An 18,557-nucleotide genomic window follows, 5' to 3' on the forward strand; every position below is an offset into this window, starting at 1 on the left:
TATATTCCATTCTAGAACTAACAGAATTATGCTACTTCTTTTCAAATTACCATTGCTGCCGCTTTTATTATAGCGTATTAATTGAAATGCATTGAAATGTTTGTACTTTAAAAAAAATTAAATATTTGTTGCACCATTTAAGATTAAAATGGTAAAACATTTCCATGTACATTCATAAAAACCCTGTTGATAAAAACAGCCTATGTTATGATAAATTATTAGTTTAAATAAGTTATCATTTATACACGCTACATAATATAATGAATAACTGCGGTTCTATTTGACACCATGCTTTATTGTTATTTTCATGTTTTGTATATCAGGATGAGAGTCATTCAAATGATTAGCCTAAATCGCGCAAGTCAGTTATCGTTGACTCATAATGCAACCGATTTGCAAGGAGAGTTTAATTAGTGGTGAATTCGTGCGGCAAGGCGATGCCACTACAATTGATGCATCATAAACATCAGTTGGTAAGGCCATCTTCCAGACAACAGCGCGGTAAATGACATGAAAGCAACATTACAGCACGGTGCACGTCACTAAGGGGGACAGCACATAGCCTGCAGCCAAGTGGACAGCAATGGCACCGATAAGACCAAACACGAAACGCATCGAATTTGCGGAAGTGAGCGGGCGGGTGGGGCCTCGACAGTAATGTGACCACAGACGCCGTTAGGATTGCGTGAAACGAAGCGTTATGTATGACCCTACAAAGATCCGTGGAGATTTTTAAGGCCGGACGCGAAATGAGACGAGGACGTGCGCAATGTTGAAGCAGCGACTGAAATAGAGTTTAAATGCACTAATTGTCTGGCGCTGAGTGAGAGGGCTAACGTTACCAAGAGGATTACCATCATCACACAAACGAGATCTCATGACTGGAGCAATGTGAAACGCTGATATCGCTCATTCCTTCAGTATATTGAGGAATAATAATGAACAACGCGCAAGATATGTCTCCCGATTTTGTCTTGATGCGCCTGGTCTCCGCGGCCGAGGATGACCGCTTGGACGAGGAGAATGGGAATCTGTCATCGGGCACTGGACTGACGGTGGGTATCAAGGGGAACTTTGAATGCACGCAGAATCACGGCCACATCTCGGCGGTGAACAAAGCTCCGCAGGCCAGCGGAACGGAGGCACCTGACGCGGGAGTGATGGCGACTAGACCTGCGCTGTCTGTGCCGCCGCCTCCTCTTCATTCAGCCGAGGCCCACGGGTACGATCTCACCCACCGAGGTGGAATGGGGCCTCAGCTGTTGGTATTCAGAAACATATCGAGAGACTCTGAAGGATTTGCCGAGAACAAATCGGAGGATCAGCGCAGGGCTTTTGAGGAGCAAGCGGTACTCGCTTCGGAGTCTGGCGCTGTGGACGCTCAGCATCCGCCTACATGGACGCTGCATCCACAGCTCAAACTGCCAGCGGTTGCTACGGATACGGAGGGAGCCGAACTGTGTCACCGGCATCGCTTGATCACAGACAAACAAGACTGGCCGCCGGTGGTGGATCACAAAACGGGCTCGATGACAGAGCCGGGCTGGAGCTGCACGACGGCTCTGCCTGAGGGTCCTGTCCTGGAGCTGGCGAGGAAATTCGGCGAGCTGGGAGTCGCTCCGGTACCCGAATTCCTACTGAAGGACGGCGAGCTGCAGCACTGCTCGTGTCAAAGCATGCTCGGCTCGGCTGGAATCAGGCAGGGAGATGACCCGACCGAGACCAGCGACGCTCTGCTGGTTCTGGAGGGCCTCGGGTCAGAAGAGGTGAACGGCCTGGGCATCAATGCCTGTCAGAAGACCGATTCCCAAAACAATGAGCCGGGTGCGTTTGCGCTCAAATGTTTCCCGTCGGTGCTGTCCGGACAAGCTATGGCGGTGTCCGGGGGACTTTGCTCACCGGCGTGTTGTTTGTTGCGAGACTCTGTAAACACCAGGCCTCAGGCTCCCACCACAGATAAACTGACTCCCGAGGTTCTATCCCAAGCCGCATCCAGCCAGGACACCCCGTGCTCCAGCCAGGCGTCCACACCGAAGGCCCGGTCGGACAGGAACACGACCCGGGCGCATCTTTCCGCGGCCAGCGGAGGAGAGAAGACTTTGAAAGTACCAGGGAAATCCAGGAAGGGCTCGCTTAAAATACGCCTGAGTAAACTTTTTAGAACTAAAAGCTGTAGTGGCTCTAACAACCTTTTGGACAAGAGACCCTCAGTCACGTTCTCCATATCCTCAGCGGGCAGTTTAGTGGACATGTCTGGAGCGAGCGGTGGGGAACAAGACACAGCCAGGTGAGTTCCTCTGCCCAAACAACCTTGGAATGAAATATTGAAGATCTTATGATTACATTGTTGTATTCTTTTATTATTAATTTGTACTATTTCATTCAACAACAAGATTTATGATTTTCCTGAGCTCCCTCAGGGATTTTCTTTTCTTTCTTTCTTTCTTTCTTTCTTTCTTTCTTTCTTTCTTTCTTTCTTTAGAATGGCATCTTATGATTAGTTAATGATTTTAGTTAAAAAGCTCTGAGGTTAACATAATTTGAAGACAATTTCATGGTTGTTTTCATACAATAAAAACTACAGTCATACCTCAAAAGTGGATTTTTAAGCAGTTGTGTTTAAAAAAAAAAAAATTTTTTTTTATATATATATATATATAATATTAAAGTGTTATTTAATATTATATATATATAATATTAAATAACACTTTACAGTAAGGTTCATTATTAACCTTAGTTAACTACCATGAACTAAGAATGAACAATACTTCAGCATTTATTAATCTAAGTTAATATTCATTTCAACATTTACTAATATGTTAATAAAATCAAAGGTTGTATTTGCTAACATTAGTTAATGCACTGTGAACTAACATGAACAAACCATGAACAGCTGTATTTTTATTAACTAACACTAACAAAGTTAGTGATACTGACACAAAATACTGTAACAAATGTATTGCTCATTGTTAGTTCATGTCAGTTAATTAATACATGATCTAATGTTAACTAATAAACCTTATTATAATGCTTTAAAAAGTTAATAACAACTTGTCACGTAGCCTAATGACTACAGCTTTCACAAGAACATGAGTTTTTGTGCAACCGTTAGTCCTGGTTAGTAATCTATATGGTTCCTTCAAATTCTGTATGTAGTTTTATGGAGTAGCCTACACTGTCAGAAAAAATGTACAAGAATTTTATCTTTAGGGGTACAAAAGCTAGTCACTGGGGTAGCCACTTAAAGGGATAGGTCACCCAAAAAATCTGTCATCATTTACTCACCCTCAAGGTGTTACAAACCTGTATGAATTTCTTTCTTCTGCTGAACACAAAATAAGATATTTTGAAGAATGTTGGTAACCAAACAGTTGATGGACTCAATTGATGGACAATTTTCATTTTTGGGTGAACTATCCCTTTAAAGGGAATATCTATAGAGGAAAGGGGTAAATAAGGTAGAGTTGTCCCTTTAAGGTCACTACCATTGTAACAAGCACATTTTTACACATTTTCTTAGGAGTGTAGAAAAACAGACATTGATGTACTATTAAATAATAAACCTCTTTCTAAAAACCAATTGGAAATTGCATAGAGAACCTATGGTGTATTGAAGTATTCTGGGTTTACCTACAAATAGACAGCATTATGGAACCAACTATAGTCTTATCCCAAAAATATTTAACATTTCAATCAATGATTTAGCCCCACTTCACACACAATAGTGAAATTGGACACTTTTTGCTCACTTCACATTCTCCATCATTTTTTTTTTTTAAATCTCTCATAAAAGGTCTATCATAAAACACATTTCATTAAACCTGTTGTACTTTTGATTTGTTTTTATATGATAGTCGCAAAGTCATAATTGACCTCAGGTGAGTCAAGTGTGCTTATATGTATACTTCTAATTCATTATAAACTGTAGATAAATAAATAATGATATGATAAACTTTGAGATACAGAATTAATGTAAATGAATGTGTTGTCTTTTTTTATTTTAATAATTAAAATGATGATTGTCTTTCTGCAGCCAACCTGGACTAACAAGGGCACAAAGTGCCTTCTCTGCGGCCTCTTTTACTCCCGTTTTCACAGGTAAACGAAGATTTAGGGGAACATATTGGGTTAGAACCTAAAGGAATCCTTGGAATACATTAAATGAAGGCACATTTGCAAGCCACTAATGAGCTTACACAGTGCATGGGAAATATAATGACACAGGCACTCGATTTGGATGAGATTAGTCTCATTTTAGGCCAATCTTTGGAATGATGCTACATTATTGTAACAAATGTCGTTCTTATGGCTCTTGTCATTAAGTACTATTGCTCTGGTTGCAGGAGAGACGGTGTCGTTGGTGGATGTGGACATCTCTCAGAGAGGAAGGAACTCCCCTCACCCTCCCACTCCTCCACCTCCCCCTCGGCGGAGCCTCAGTCTGCTAGGTGAGCACCACTACAGATGTTCACACACCCCCTTGATCTCTTTCGTTTCTGCTTTCCTTCATTCTTACCTTTCACATCTCCATCTGTTTCATACTTTTTAAATATTTCTCCAGTAACCTCCCCCATCCCTCCCCGGGTATCTTCCCTTCATCCTTTGTACTGTCACCTCTATCTACGGTTACATTCAAAAGTTTGGGGTCAGTAAGATTGTTTGAAATTTTTGAAAGAAGTCTCTTATGCTCACCAAGGCTGAATTTATTTGATGAAAAACACAGTAAAAACAGTCATAAATCACTGTTCTATATTAATGCGCTGCTTTCATTGAAGCACACATCACTAGCACACCGAGATCTTAGATAATCTAAGTTAGATTGCACTGCACACACAGGAAGTTCAGTTTATTAATAATATAGCTTCGCTACTGAACAGCTACATTATATTTCTCGGCAACGAGGGGGTAAAGTCGCTGTTTTCGAAGTAATTATAAGGGGCTTTCGCACCGGAGGAAGCTTTTCATAGTTTCTAGAACTTTTGGCGGAAGTACCCGGAATTTGGCGTGTTCGCACCGAAGGAACTAAGAACGATTTTAGTTCTAGAAACTCCTTTTGGAGGTACCAATTTAGCTCCTACTTCAGAGTAGGGTCTAAACCAGCACTATAGGTACTACCAGTAACGTTAGTGTACGCGGATTGGCCGAACACACGCGAAACACCAGCACCCGCCATTTTTAAAAAAGCTATGAAAAAAATACAGATTATAGCCTCTGTATTTACTCCAGAAACTAACTCTACAAACATTGAAAACAGTGATAGATGGGCCTCTTAACCTTTAAGCTAAGGAAAAAATCCAACGCAACTTTGAGGGGACCAAGCGAAACATGATTATGTGTTTCTGCTCAGCTAGCAACACTGGACATCAACCACACAGTACACGCTAATAACTTTTTATATACTGTCTTTCTATGTATAACAGTTCTATCTAATAATGCATTAGACAGCACTGTTAGACAGATTGTAAACTAATGAACACGGAGAGTGCTCGGGCTGGCATTCTCAGCGCCGTCAAAATAAAGGTCCTCCTCGCCGTCAAAATAAAAGTCATAAGAACCAGCGTGGCTTACGTCACTTCAGAGGTCCTACTGGCGGTGCGGATGCAACCAGGAAAATGTTCCTATGGGAACCATTAGTTCTCGGGGAACCACCAGTTTCTAGAAATACCCGGTGCGAAAGACTTAGCTTCGTTGCTGGTCTCAGACAACATCAAAGGACTGCCTACTCACCTGTCAATCAAATATTCCTTAAATTTGATCTGATAATATAGGAGCTTGACGTTTTTTTTATTACTTTTTTGACATTTTAAAGTAAAAGATCAAAGTACCTCCCCTCAAAATCCAAACACAAGTTTTCAAAAAAGAATTTTGAGATTATGCCACTGCAGTTTTAAAAGATGATCTGTTTCACCTCACCTCTGTGAGCGAACCAAAGGCGGATGTTAAAGATTCCGTGTAGGACGTCAACGTACTTGCTTATTCTTCCACTTTGTCCTTTCATTTCCCCTTTTTTATTCGGCCTTCATTCTTTTCATTTCATGGTTACCGGAGTCTCTGATTGCATTCTGAAAGCATATAATTCAGAGAAGCGCCACTTAAAATGAGTTATTGTGCAAGCCTACATGTGGTTAAGCTTTACCAGTATTTGTCACACAGATGAGCAGTTCCTTTTCTAATAAAGTGAGACCACTCCACAGTCTCTTCCTGTTCGTCAGCTCAGTGTGGTCTCAGTGTGAAGTTTGAAATAATCTGAATACTAGAGAGACAGATTTTAGATCTGAAGCGGTCTTTGTCATGAGGGAACAAAGATGATTAGGTATGTGGGATTATTCACTCGTTGTGTTTGAAGTTGATTTTTGTTTGAAGTATGTTTAGGTTGAGAGTAGAGGTATATATGAATATTTGGGTTCAATAGTTGAAGGAATAGTTCACTTAAAAGTTAAAATTCTGTAATAATTTGCTCACCCTCAAGTTGTTTCAAACCTGTATGAATTTCTGTCTTCTGCTGAACACAAAAGAAGATATTTTGAAGAATGTTCGGTAATTAGACAGTTGATGAACCCCATTGACTTCCATAGTAGGAAAAAAAAATACTTTGGAAGTCAATTGGGTTCATCAACTCTTTGGTTACCCACATTCTTCAAAATATCTTCTTTTGTGTTCAGCAGAAGAAATTCATACAGGTTTGAAACAACTTGAGGGTGAGTAAATGATGACAGAATTTCCATTTTTAAGTGAACTATCCCTTTAAGCTCAATGTATAGCATTTGTGGCATGATGTTGATTAGCATAACAATCTAACTTGACTTGTTTATTGAAAAAAGAAAGAAACAGATATGACTAGAGACAATCTTTGGAGTATTTAAAAGTAGAATTTCAAAGCTTATAACTTTATAACAATCACTTACATTAATTATTTTTGTTTAAACCTATGTATTTTTGAGCTGTGATGCTGTTTAAATAATTTTTACAGATGTTTTAGAGTTACTAAAAATTGGATATAACTTTACACTGTAGGTAAAAGTGATTTTCCACTACAATCATGTTAACACTCTTATTGTTTTCAATTATTATTATTTACTACTGAAACAATGAGTTTAAGTTGTACGGATTGGCCACATTCAATTCCATAGTAAAAGCCTCACTGTAACCCATCATTTTTTTTAAAGTAAGGGAATAAATTAAAAATAAATCTTTGTGATAGTCGACATTGTCACAAATGCTGTCAAATAAGATTGTATTGAACCAGTGTAGAGTTAACTCAAACGAAAGCCATAAAAAATATCGCTTTTGTTGAAATAAAATCAAATATTAAAAGACGTACACTTATTTTATTTACAACATTACTCATTTTCATTTAGTTTAACAAAGTTAGTACAATGAAAACCGAAAATATAAAAAGAAAATCTAATTCAAAATATTACTAAAAACTAGAATAGTATCTCAATGAAACACTTTATTAAACCCGCTATGTTCCTTTAAAGTAGAAAAAAACAAAATTTTCCAGTGTCGTGAGTATGTGATTGAATGCACATACGAGCGTGTGGATTTACCCATGCTGCAGTTCCCCATGTCATATGCTTCCTGTCACGGTGTCTTAGTCTTCAAGTGCTATAAGAGGATCAGATATTGTAACATAATTGCAGGATTTGTCTTGCTCCTTTATGGTTCATACAGGCAAAACTACATTATTCATACATAAATCACATGTAATATTAATGTTAGTCTAATCAAAATCTTCTGAAATCTGGCTGCATTTTGATCTCTTTTTGGTAATATATGCAAGAATATTGTTGCTGTTCCTTTTGCTCTGAAGCTGAATGGTGTTAGGGCTGATTTTAGTCATGTTCTGATTCCTCTTCATCGCCCCAGGCTCCTGTCTCATTCTAATAGACTTTAACCTTCTCTACGCTTCCATTGCTTTTTCTGTGACATCTCCTTATTCTCCTGGCTCTGAACCCTCCCTCCTGCTCTCTTCCAGACGATATAGGTGGGCCGCAGCCTGGGCCTTTCCTAGTGAGTGTAATGGGGGCGTCCCTGCAGTCTCTCCCTCTGCCTCTACCTCCTCCTCCCCCTCTCCACGCCACCATCCAGCATAGTCTCAGCCTCAATGGTAAGACTTGGGTGAAGTGGAGGGGGCGGTTTGTGTTTAAGGGTGTTTCAGGGCACCTTTCTGGTTCTGAGAGCAGACTCCAACATCCCCTTCCCTTTCTGCGAACCGGCTCATTCTCCGCCCTCAGAAGCAACTTTATTCCATCAAACATAAAGGGAAATGGAATAAAGTGTGAATGTAATCTGTGATGTTTCTTGTGAAAAGACAAAAGGCAAAGACAATACATGCCATCTGCCGCATGTATCGTTTTGTCAAACAAAGGCTTTGGTTGACCGCGTGGTTTCGTTTCTCGGTTCCTTTCGCAGTTTGGAGGAAGAAGGCAGTGTGACTAGTGACTAACTTTATAAAGAGAGGAAGTGTGAGCGTGATGGTGTTCAAACTTAAGCTTTGTAGTTAATTTGCTGAAGAACTCACATATAACTTTTGTATAAAATATAAAGGTTGATGGTAATATTAAAGATTTGGTAACTTTATTATCTATAACAGCATGCACACTTCATCACTAGCTATGTTTCCATCCAAAGTTGCGAATTTGACTTATGTGCAAAATTGGAATATTTCCAATCCCATGTGTTGAAGAGAACAAAATGATCCCTTCCAGGGAAATTAGCGCAACATTTCTGTAGTAAAAGTTGCTGCAATTCAGGAAGCCACTAGATCTTTTTATACATCATAAATGACTTGCGTCTCAGAGCGCGCAGGCGAAACCTTAACCATAAATGCTGTCATGTTATCTGCGTTCAGATGTATGGTGTTTGGGAACACAATCATTTGAGACGCTTCTGGGAGGTCATTATACCAAATTATTCTGATGACAGACTTTGGTTCAGGTATTTCAGAATGACCAAACCAAAATTTGAGATGTTGTGCACTGTAATTGGTCCACTGGTTAGTCCAGTTATCAACCGCATCCACTGTTGAGAAGAAGTCACAAGAGTTTTTCATTCGGTAAATATGTTTGCATCGTAGTTTATGCGCATGTCTTCTTATCGGATAAAAAATGTATCTGCCTCAATTGACCACATACGTTTTTTATGTGCATTTTTAGAATGTATGCACATATTGACGTTTCCGTCCAGCGTTTTTTTTTTGTTTTTTTTTATGCATTTTATCCCAAAATGCTCATTAAATATGTGGATGGAAGCATAGCTTGTGAAAGATGTGTCCTGCAGTGTGATATGCTATAAGTTGTGTGTTTGGTTTTAAACATCCAGTTCAGAACCCTATTAACCCGAGTGAAAAATAAATTTACCAAAATGTATTTGAAATATATTTATGCTAAGTTTACTACAAATACATTTACATATTTATGTACTTAATATAAATACCCTGCAATTGTACTTTTGATATCCTAAATTGGTATACCTAAAGTCTGCTAAATTGGAACAACTTATTTTGCACTTTAGTTATCCAGAAATAGTGCTGAGGTCCAACTAAAGATATACTTCAGTATATTTGATTGTGCTAAAGTAGACCTATTGCAAGTACACTTTAAATATTTAAAGACTGATGTTATACAGAGATCATACTATCCCTACTAATAGTGATATTAAAAACACATTTTATGCTTAATATTAATAAATGTGCATTGTGCAATTGTTACGACCCCTGAGATGGTCAATCGATGGGTATAGGGGAGTAACATTAATTTGGGAGAAACACACATTTGAAGATACACGACATAACTAGGTGAGGAGTAAAGGCAAATAAAACAAAACCAAGCCAACTTGCGCCCCAATCTCTAACCTAACTGTCAAAAGAAAGTATTGAAATTACCTACACTAACTACCCAAACGCAAAATACAACAGGTGGAACTCGGCCCTAAACTAGTGTATCTAATACAAAGTGTGTCCACAATGTATGCCGCATGACCTCCTTACCTGTCCTCCTTACCTGCAATAACAGAGGTAGAACAAATGGAGATGAAACAGAACACAAGCCGGTTACATACAATTAATAAACACACGGCTTGGGATACACAAATTCACTATACACAGAATATAGGGCTGTCACAGAACATAGTTTCAAAGTTTCTATAGGGCCTTGTTAGTGTTATCTCCTCTCCACTTTTATGCCACGGTGCACTGATCTGATTGGAGAGCCGGTCAGTGACGTCACAGGAACATTGCGACCAGGTGAGCGGCGTGGGCCAATAAAACATAACTAAGAAAGTGAAAGTAAAAGTGAAAGACTCTTGGAAAGAAAAAAATATTAACAAAGCAAGGACGTAACAGCAATAAAGAAGTACTCCAAAAAGTCTCAAGCGATATCACAGGAAATATGTTAGTGGATTTGTAGTATACTTAGTATGAAATAAATATATTTTAAATACATTTTGGTTTAGGTTTTTTTTTTTCATTAGGGAAATTAGAATAATTTTTGTAAATTCTGTTTCAAAACAACTTTGTTTTGCTCTAGCTGTCAATAAGTCAATGTGTGTTCAGTGAATTGTATTTTTTCATTGACAGTAATGGTGAAAATATTTCATTTTTGTATCCAATACTTTTAAAGTTTGTGCTGATACAGAAATAAACCTGCACTGATGAATATTCGCTGGCGTAAATAAAATGTGACAACTAGCCCTTGTCTCATCCGAATTAATTTAGACATAATTTTAAATTACATATTAACAAATAACATATTTTGTTTCATTCTTGTCTGATTGTTATATACAAAATAACCTCATATTATTAACTTGGGATGTTTGTACTTTTAACTATTTACAATTATAACACTGATAGGCCTGTCATACTGCAGAAAACTTGACAAAATGGACACAATTTTAGACTACATTTTAAACTAAAATGATTGAAACTGTTATTTGTCAACTTATACTACTGTTCAAAAGTTTATAGTTTAAAACACTTTTATTCATGAAATCCATGAAATTGATCAAAAGTTACAGTAAAGACATTCATAATGTTAAAAAATATTTCTATTTCAAATAAATGCTGTTCTTTTGAACTTTATATTCATCAAAGAATTTTGAAAAAAAGGTTCAAGATTTACACAAAAATATTAAGCTGTCTTTCAACATTGAAAATAATACAAAATGTTTCTTGAGCAGCAGATCAGCATAGTGACAAACTTTTGTCTTTAGTAGTGTATATTTGTTATTTGTCAAGACACGATCTACACCAAAGAAAAAGTATAAGTAGTCATTTAGTTGAATGGGTTTCTTGTCTAGTTCAGAACTAGGATGATCAGAACTCAAAATTTGCTGGTGTATTCAAAAAATGCTCCATTTGTGTCTCAGATGCTTTCTTCCGAGCACTTCCTCATTCGGCCGCGTCACCGATGGACACTGCGGCCCCTGCCAGAGTGGCCCCGGCTCCGATCATGTGTCCATTGAGAGGAGCCGATTCCAGCAGCTTCACTGCCAGCCTGAGAGAACTGGAGCGGGTGAGAGACAAAATTAGTTGATGTGAAGTCAAGAAACAACTGAAAATTTCCAGTCACGTGATTGTAATATCATTGGGCATGTTTATCGGCAGACCTTTTTAACTATGAAACATCTGTGGCTTCCTGTGGTTGTTCATATTATTTAGCGGGTTTTGCATGTTTTCTCTATAAGCAGCACTGTTGGATGGTCAGTGTGTGTGTTTGTGTGTCTGCAGTGTGGCTGGTATTGGGGGCCGATGAACTGGGAGGATGCTGAAATGAAGCTAAGAGGGAAGCCAGATGGCTCGTTTTTGGTGCGGGACAGTTCAGACCCACGATACATCCTCAGCCTCAGTTTTCGCTCACAGGGAGTCACACACCACACGCGTATGGAGCACTACAGAGGTAAACACACATATATATGCTAGGGGTGTAACGGTACACAGAAGTCACGGTTCGGTACGTTACTTCGTTTATTTGGGTCACGGTTCGATACGAGTTCGGTACAACAGGAAAAAGCAACAAATCCCCAATGCTCTTTTCATTTATTTTGAACAGACAGTAGTGCAAATTTCAGTTTGTTCCACCTAGCGGCATTTAGTCCCCTAGTTGGTACAGTACAGCCTCTTTTAATGTATTATTAAGCACTAAGTAGTAAACAGAATGTACTCTTACATAGGTCATATCGTTTTGTAGGGCTGATAAAAAAACAGCTACAAAACTGTAAAGCATCTCTTGTGTTATAAAAGTACAAAATAAATAGAATAATGAAAAGATTAGATTTCTTTGTGTGCGAGAGTTCAATAACATGCTGTGACAATGGCAGATGCAAAAAGTTCAATATTACGCTTTTTCGAGAAATCATGAAGGAAAAAAAGAGCCTACTTCACCTTTCTACGAGGAGACAGCGAGTTAAACGCCACCTGAGGCTTTTCATTTCCAGGACATGCATATTTCATCACTGGACAGTAAGTGAGACTTCAACGACACAAATTGGCACAATGCCAAATGATCTTGTCTCATTATAAGAGCGGAAACAACTTAAAATATTCAGGCATTTAGGGTCATACAGATGAGAGCAGTACATCATTCGAAACTGTGACTCTATTTTTATTTGTGTACACTCACAATAAAAACAAAACATTGTGCTTTTGTAAACTAAAGAAAACGAACTTTCGCTTTCTGCCGTCCTGGTTTCCTTTTCGTGAAGTTTGTGGAGCGAAACTCAGCGTATAATCTACAAGCAAGCTCTTAAGTGCCATCTGAACTCTTGTTTTGGGTTGGGTTGGTGCACCATCTCTTCTTCTTCAGCTCTTATTCCTGTTGCGGTTATAGCAAACAGCGTTGCATTACTGTGCACGCCCCCTTCTGGATTGGAGTATGGATGGTCTGTGACTGACTGTATTCGTTGTCTGACTGTATGCACCGAACCGTGACGTCCATACCGTGACGGTTTAGAACGAATACATGTACCGTTACACCCCTTATATAACACATATCCATAAACACACACATACTCCTTTTTGGCATATCATTCTCGAATGTGTTAGCCAAAAAACACATGAAATCCTTTGTTTACAAACCCAATCTGATGAAGAGCCGCTGAGCTTGAAACGTCACCTGTAGTGATATTTTTCTATTTTTGGAGCTGTGGTAGCCAACTTTTCCTTCCTTTTTTTCCAATCTAAACCACATCCTCAGAGTCCGATTAAAAGGTCATTGTTGACTGCACCGTCTGAAGAAACAGATTACATTTCATCACTTGCAGAATGACAGTGGGACAGTAAAAATCTAATCGATAGTCATTAAATGTTTTCACACCCCCATTTAATTTCCTGCATTCCTAATTACATTTTTTAAATGAGTGTCATTTATTAAAGTGCATTTTTAGTGCTGTCAGATCATTTAAATGCAATGAATCAATTCTAAAACAAAATTTTGTGTTTATATAATACAGTGTTCACACATGTATATATAATATATATACGTATATATAATATATATACGATATGTTTATTATATAAACACTATCTTTTGTTTTAGAATCGATTAATCGGTTTGACAGCACTAGCTTTTTTATATTGGTCTAATCGAAAATTATGGTTTCCAATTTAAACCTGTTTTGTTTAGTTTGTCTAAAAGCAAATAACACTCCCCATAGAAAAAAAAATAATATAGAAACAATTTTGTTTAAATAGTTTTTTCACTCAACACCAGAGTGTTGGCTACCTTCTGGTTTTGGTATGGTTTTCTGGTATGTTTTTTTTTTGTGTGTGTTGTTAGTACACAATAATATGATGCATATTTTAGACATCATGGTAAACATTAGAGTCTTTCGAAGTTGTATTTGTTTATAGTAAGTAAACTAAATTAAACATTGACTAACAAAATGTTTTAGTATTATCCTAAGTGAAATTCTACTTTCATATTACAGCTATTTTAGCTTTTGTTTATAATGAAAGTTGTAAAGTTGTAAAAAGCAATATATATATATATATATATATATATATATAAATTAATTGGTATGACCTTTGTAATAAATAATCTTTTTACTTTGTAATGAATGTTTGTCTTTGAAAAATACAAATATTTTTAATTAATAGTAAATCAAAGAGTTATAAATATAATTTGAGAAATGATATACATTTTGCTGTGACAAAATATCTTCTTTGTTTTTTTCAGTGTATTTCTTTTCCTTAAAATTGCCTTTAACTCTTCAGGAACCTTCAGTTTATGGTGCCACCCTAAATTTGAGGACCGCTGCCATTCTGTGGTTGAATTCATTGAGCGAGCCATCATGCACTCTAAAAATGGAAAATTCCTCTACTTCCTACGTTCACGTGTACCTGGTAAGGCTACAAATATCCTGCTTATATGTCAAGACATTAATGAAATAGACATTAATGACAGTTAGGGACAAAAAAGTGCCTGAAGCTATTTAGCTATTTATTTCAGCTTTAGTAATATTAGTACTTCAACAGTAGTGCCCCATTATACTGTTATCTTTCACGTAGTGTGTAAATAGCAGTTTGTCTCCTAAAAGAAAGAATCGATTCTGAATTACAGAAACGAGTCGTCAGCAATCCCAGTCTCACTTCTGTAACATACCGGGTATCTATGTAGGTTTGTCTTTATTGGCTGCCTGCAAATAAACAGATACCGTTTTGTGGCTCTTTAATGTGTCATGAAAGAGCGTTGTAGCACCTCAGTTCAAGCGGCACGTGAACCGATCATCTCTTCCTACTAGTTATAGCACAAAATAAACATGAATGAACATCAGAAGGTATGTTGTTTCAACCGCGGAAAGACGTCAATACACACCATTTTTTACACACCAAGTCCAACCAACGTTAATCTACTAAGGGACAGATTTACTAACAGCTAGAAACAGTGCAAACCCTCTTTTGGCGTTAAAAAACTATTGTCAGGATTTACTTAAGACACGCAGTGAAAAATTTGCGCTGAAAAGGGTTATTTTTGCGGCTCACCTTATTGCATATGCATTTGTAGGAGTTTTCCTTTCAGACATAAAATTTATGGGAGGAAAATGAGTCATGTAAGGTGATTTACTAAGGTTTGCGCTAGTCGATGTACTGGTTTTTACGCCATTATTTACTGCCCCAAAAAAGCATGTCTTAAACCAGACGCTAATTTGCTCTGCTCTTGGTAGATTGTGTTGGTCATTATGGAAATGATCCGGAATGTCATCAGTAGATCACGCACAGAATTGTCCACTCCCATCGCTGCTTTTGTAGAATTGGGCTCTCATGCTAATTTGCCCTGTTTAGTAAATATGGCCCTAACTCTCCTGTCTGGTTTGCTTGTCGGACAAAATGGCAGATTTGGCATTATGATTGGTCAGATCGCCTGTCAATCAAACTTCCGGCGAAGGGTGAATTAAAATCCAACCAACGCCATTGTTACTGTTCGCATCACTGTGTATACAAGTGCTAAGGAAGCCTCCGGAGCTGAAATTGGGCGTTTTGTTTCCGACACACACTGTAAGCGGTAGACCAATCACTACAGACTGGGCCATCTGACCAATCAAAGCAGAGTAGGCTCTCGGAAAAAAGAGAACGGATCCTTTATTGAACAGTTTCAGACACTGTGAGAAAAGAGGTGATTCTGCAATGTATATTATGAGAAAATTCAAGTGTTTTTTGACCTTGGATGCATGTAAATCTATTGTAAAACATCACCAAAAATTGTTTAACATAGCATAATAGGAGCAAAAAAATATTTTGAATAGATTTAGCTAACAACCATGGTTTTTGTCTGAAGTGTTTGTGGGAACAGTGTGCACAGAAATATGAGGCAGGGTTTATTTTGTTCGTAAAGACCAAAAACATGTTTGAGGGTGTGAGAGATGAAAGGTCAGTGTAATGAAACGTCTGGTGTCGTTCTCAGGGTTGCCCCCGACCCCCGTGCAGCTGCTCTACCCAGTCTCACGCTTCAGCAATGTGAAATCACTCCAGCATCTGTGCCGTTTCTGCATCCGACAACTCGTCCGCATAGACCACATCCAGGAGCTGCCCCTCCCCAAGTATGACTCACTCACACTTTACATTTTTTTACCCATTTAGATTTCTGATACACTATAATTCTAAAATTTTAGGTCTGTAACATATTTTTGAAAGAAGTCTTGTGTGCTCAGCATGGCTGCATATTTTCTTTAATTAAAATACAGTAAAGACTGTAATATTGTGAAATATGATTACAGTTTAAAATAACTGTTTTCTATTTTAATTTATTGAATTTTTTTATTAATACATGTGATGCCAAAGCTGAATTTTCAGCATCATTACTCCAGTCTTCAGTGTCACATGATCCTTCAGAAGTCATTCCAAATCACTGATGTTAAAAATGGTTTAATATTTTGTGGAAACCATAACCCTTTTTTTTCAGGACTCTTTGATGAATAGAAAGTTTAAAAGAACAGCATTTATTTGAGCTAGAAAGGTTATGGGTGTATCACATATGTCTACCCACTGTTATTATGTATGATTGAAATAAAATTGCTTAGCAATTTAAAGGCAGAAAAAAATTGCATACAAAGTGTCTATAAATACTAACTTTCCTATTTTTCCTATCTTAGACCGCTCATTGTCTACTTGAGGAAGTTCTATTACTATGATCCAGAGGAAGAAATGTACCTGTCAATCAAAGGCATGCGCCAGGCAGCAGGCGTGGAACAGGAAGCCGAGTCTGAAACATAGCCAGAACGCTCCTTTTCACTGTAAGTACTAGCAGCAATGATTATTCTACATATAGTATGTCCTGTAGCCAACGTATTAAATTAACGAAACATAAATGGGTTCTTTTTTAGGATTTCTGTGTGTGGGTAATAGATGGAACAGCACATGGACACTTCCTGGTGCATAACTCTGCTCCAACTCCCTGCCAGTCTTCCAGCAGAAGCCAATGAACATCAGCCGACTGGCCCCTCCTCTTGACCAATACGCGGACAGAGGGAGTACAGAGGAGTGCTGGAATACTGTCTATGTTGAGCAGGCAAATAAATCCAGAGACTGACATGATAGACAAAGGACTTGAAAGGACACTGGACAGCAAACAGTGGACTTAAAAAAATAATAAGTTAAACAAAAAAAACGAACAAGGACATTTGACTTGGGGTACTAGCAAAAGCCTTCATCTGTAGGTTATATTACACTGGAGTTTTTAAACTGGCCTGTTTGTGAATCCGTCTCTGTTTGGTTCTTCTTGCTTTCCTCATCAGGCCCCTTGCCCCTGGGTGGAGTGTGTGACCCCTTTATTTGTCCTTTCCCTGATTGTAACTCCTTCAGTCTGATCAGGCCACATGAACTGTATTTTGAGTAAAGACAAAGTAAACTTGAAAATAAGGTGGTTGACTTTTTCACATTATTTATCATTAAGGATTATAATTGCTTGAATTTAAGTTGGTCTCTCTATTGGATGCATCTGTTTTTCCTTGCAGATCTCTATGAGTTACCATGTGCTTGTTTGTTTGATTTTGGTACGTACTATCATGGTGATTTCAGTTCAATGAAATCCATGGTGAATTAGCATGGTGCTCTTTATTAATAGCATATGACTATGACAATCTTTCAGTAACATGGTATTACCAATTTGCTACCATCATTATATAATGGTAACACCACAGTTCTATTTTTTCTGATGGATGTTATCCTAAACTTTTAGCTGGGGATATACACATGTTGTATTTTCATGTTTTATGAGGACTTTCCATAGACATAATGATTTTCATACTGTACAAACTGTATATGAGATCCCCCTTACATTAACCCTACCCATCACAGAAAACTTTCTGCATTTTTACATTTTCAAAAAACATCACTTAGTATGATTTATAAGCTGTTTTCCTCATGGGGACCAAAACATGGATTTAGCCAACTTTGTGGGGACATTTTGTCCCCATAATGTAGGGTTTACCAGCCCACACACACATCTAAATGAGGGTGTTATATAGATTTCTATTGTTTTTATATGCAGCTGGTTATAAATACTATAACATGCCGTTTTTATAAATGAGGACTTCCCCAAAAGGCAGATTTAGCTCAATTTTGCGCACAAATATGTCCCCAACACATGGAAAAGTAGGTACACCCAAATATTTCCCATACTTCAGTTTTTATACTCAGCTAGGAATGCATAAAAACTAAATTTGACTAATATTGGGGTAACAAAACAAATAGCTTTTACAAAAAGCAAAATGTCATGTTGGAGAATGACATAATTTAGTTGTTGACAAAGCAGCTGGTTGTTGCATTATTGAGATGCACCATCCATCATCTGTAGGTTGCCTAACGCGTTTTAGAAGACAACAACCATATATTCTGATGGAGCACCCACAGTCCACGCAGGTTGATCGGTCGATATTGTTGTCAATTACTTTTGATTGATATGCTGTTTCCATTTCTAACTGGGCGAGCTAAACGTCAGTGAAATTCAAACCGGTGTATCATTGGTTCGGCTTATTATTTTGACGTCTTCACAACTCCCGCCTTTTTCCTGAAAACTCGACAACCTATTGGTCATATATATATCCTTCAACTGTCATAGAAA

The 18,557-nt window shown here is 37.9% G+C and overlaps 1 protein-coding gene across 2 annotated transcripts; it reads left to right on the forward strand.

Annotated features, from left to right (window-relative positions):
• Positions 1–428: 428 nt before the first annotated feature.
• Positions 429–17,135, forward strand: socs7 (suppressor of cytokine signaling 7). 2 transcript variants are annotated; one of them, XM_079856533.1, is made up of 10 exons: positions 489–2,287; positions 4,034–4,098; positions 4,344–4,448; positions 7,979–8,110; positions 11,368–11,513; positions 11,729–11,897; positions 14,213–14,341; positions 15,900–16,035; positions 16,588–16,728; positions 16,819–17,135. In XM_079856533.1, the coding sequence occupies exons 1-9, from the start codon at positions 939–941 to the stop codon at positions 16,706–16,708; spliced, it is 2,352 nt and encodes a 783-aa protein (XP_079712659.1). In that variant the 5' UTR covers positions 489–938; the 3' UTR covers positions 16,709–16,728; positions 16,819–17,135. The 2 variants fall into 2 exon arrangements, with proteins under 2 accessions (XP_079712660.1, XP_079712659.1); XM_079856534.1 differs by lacking the exon at positions 7,979–8,110 and having other exon boundaries at positions 429–2,287.
• Positions 17,136–18,557: the final 1,422 nt, after the last annotated feature.

This window comes from Squalius cephalus (genome assembly GCF_949319135.1).
Source record: "Squalius cephalus genome assembly, chromosome: 22".
Lineage (NCBI taxonomy): Eukaryota > Metazoa > Chordata > Actinopteri > Cypriniformes > Leuciscidae > Squalius > Squalius cephalus.

What these genes read in the sequence shown, in the direction of transcription:
- socs7 (XM_079856533.1), top strand. Translation starts at nt 939, where the DNA reads ATGAACAACGCGCAAGATATGTCTCCCGATTTTGTCTTGATGCGCCTG. An exon ending in TTTTACTCCCGTTTTCACAG is followed by an intron (nt 4,099 to 4,343) that starts GTAAACGAAGAT and finishes CTCTGGTTGCAG; the next exon opens with GAGAGACGGTGTCGTTGGTG. An exon ending in CCTACGTTCACGTGTACCTG is followed by an intron (nt 14,342 to 15,899) that starts GTAAGGCTACAA and finishes TGTCGTTCTCAG; the next exon opens with GGTTGCCCCCGACCCCCGTG.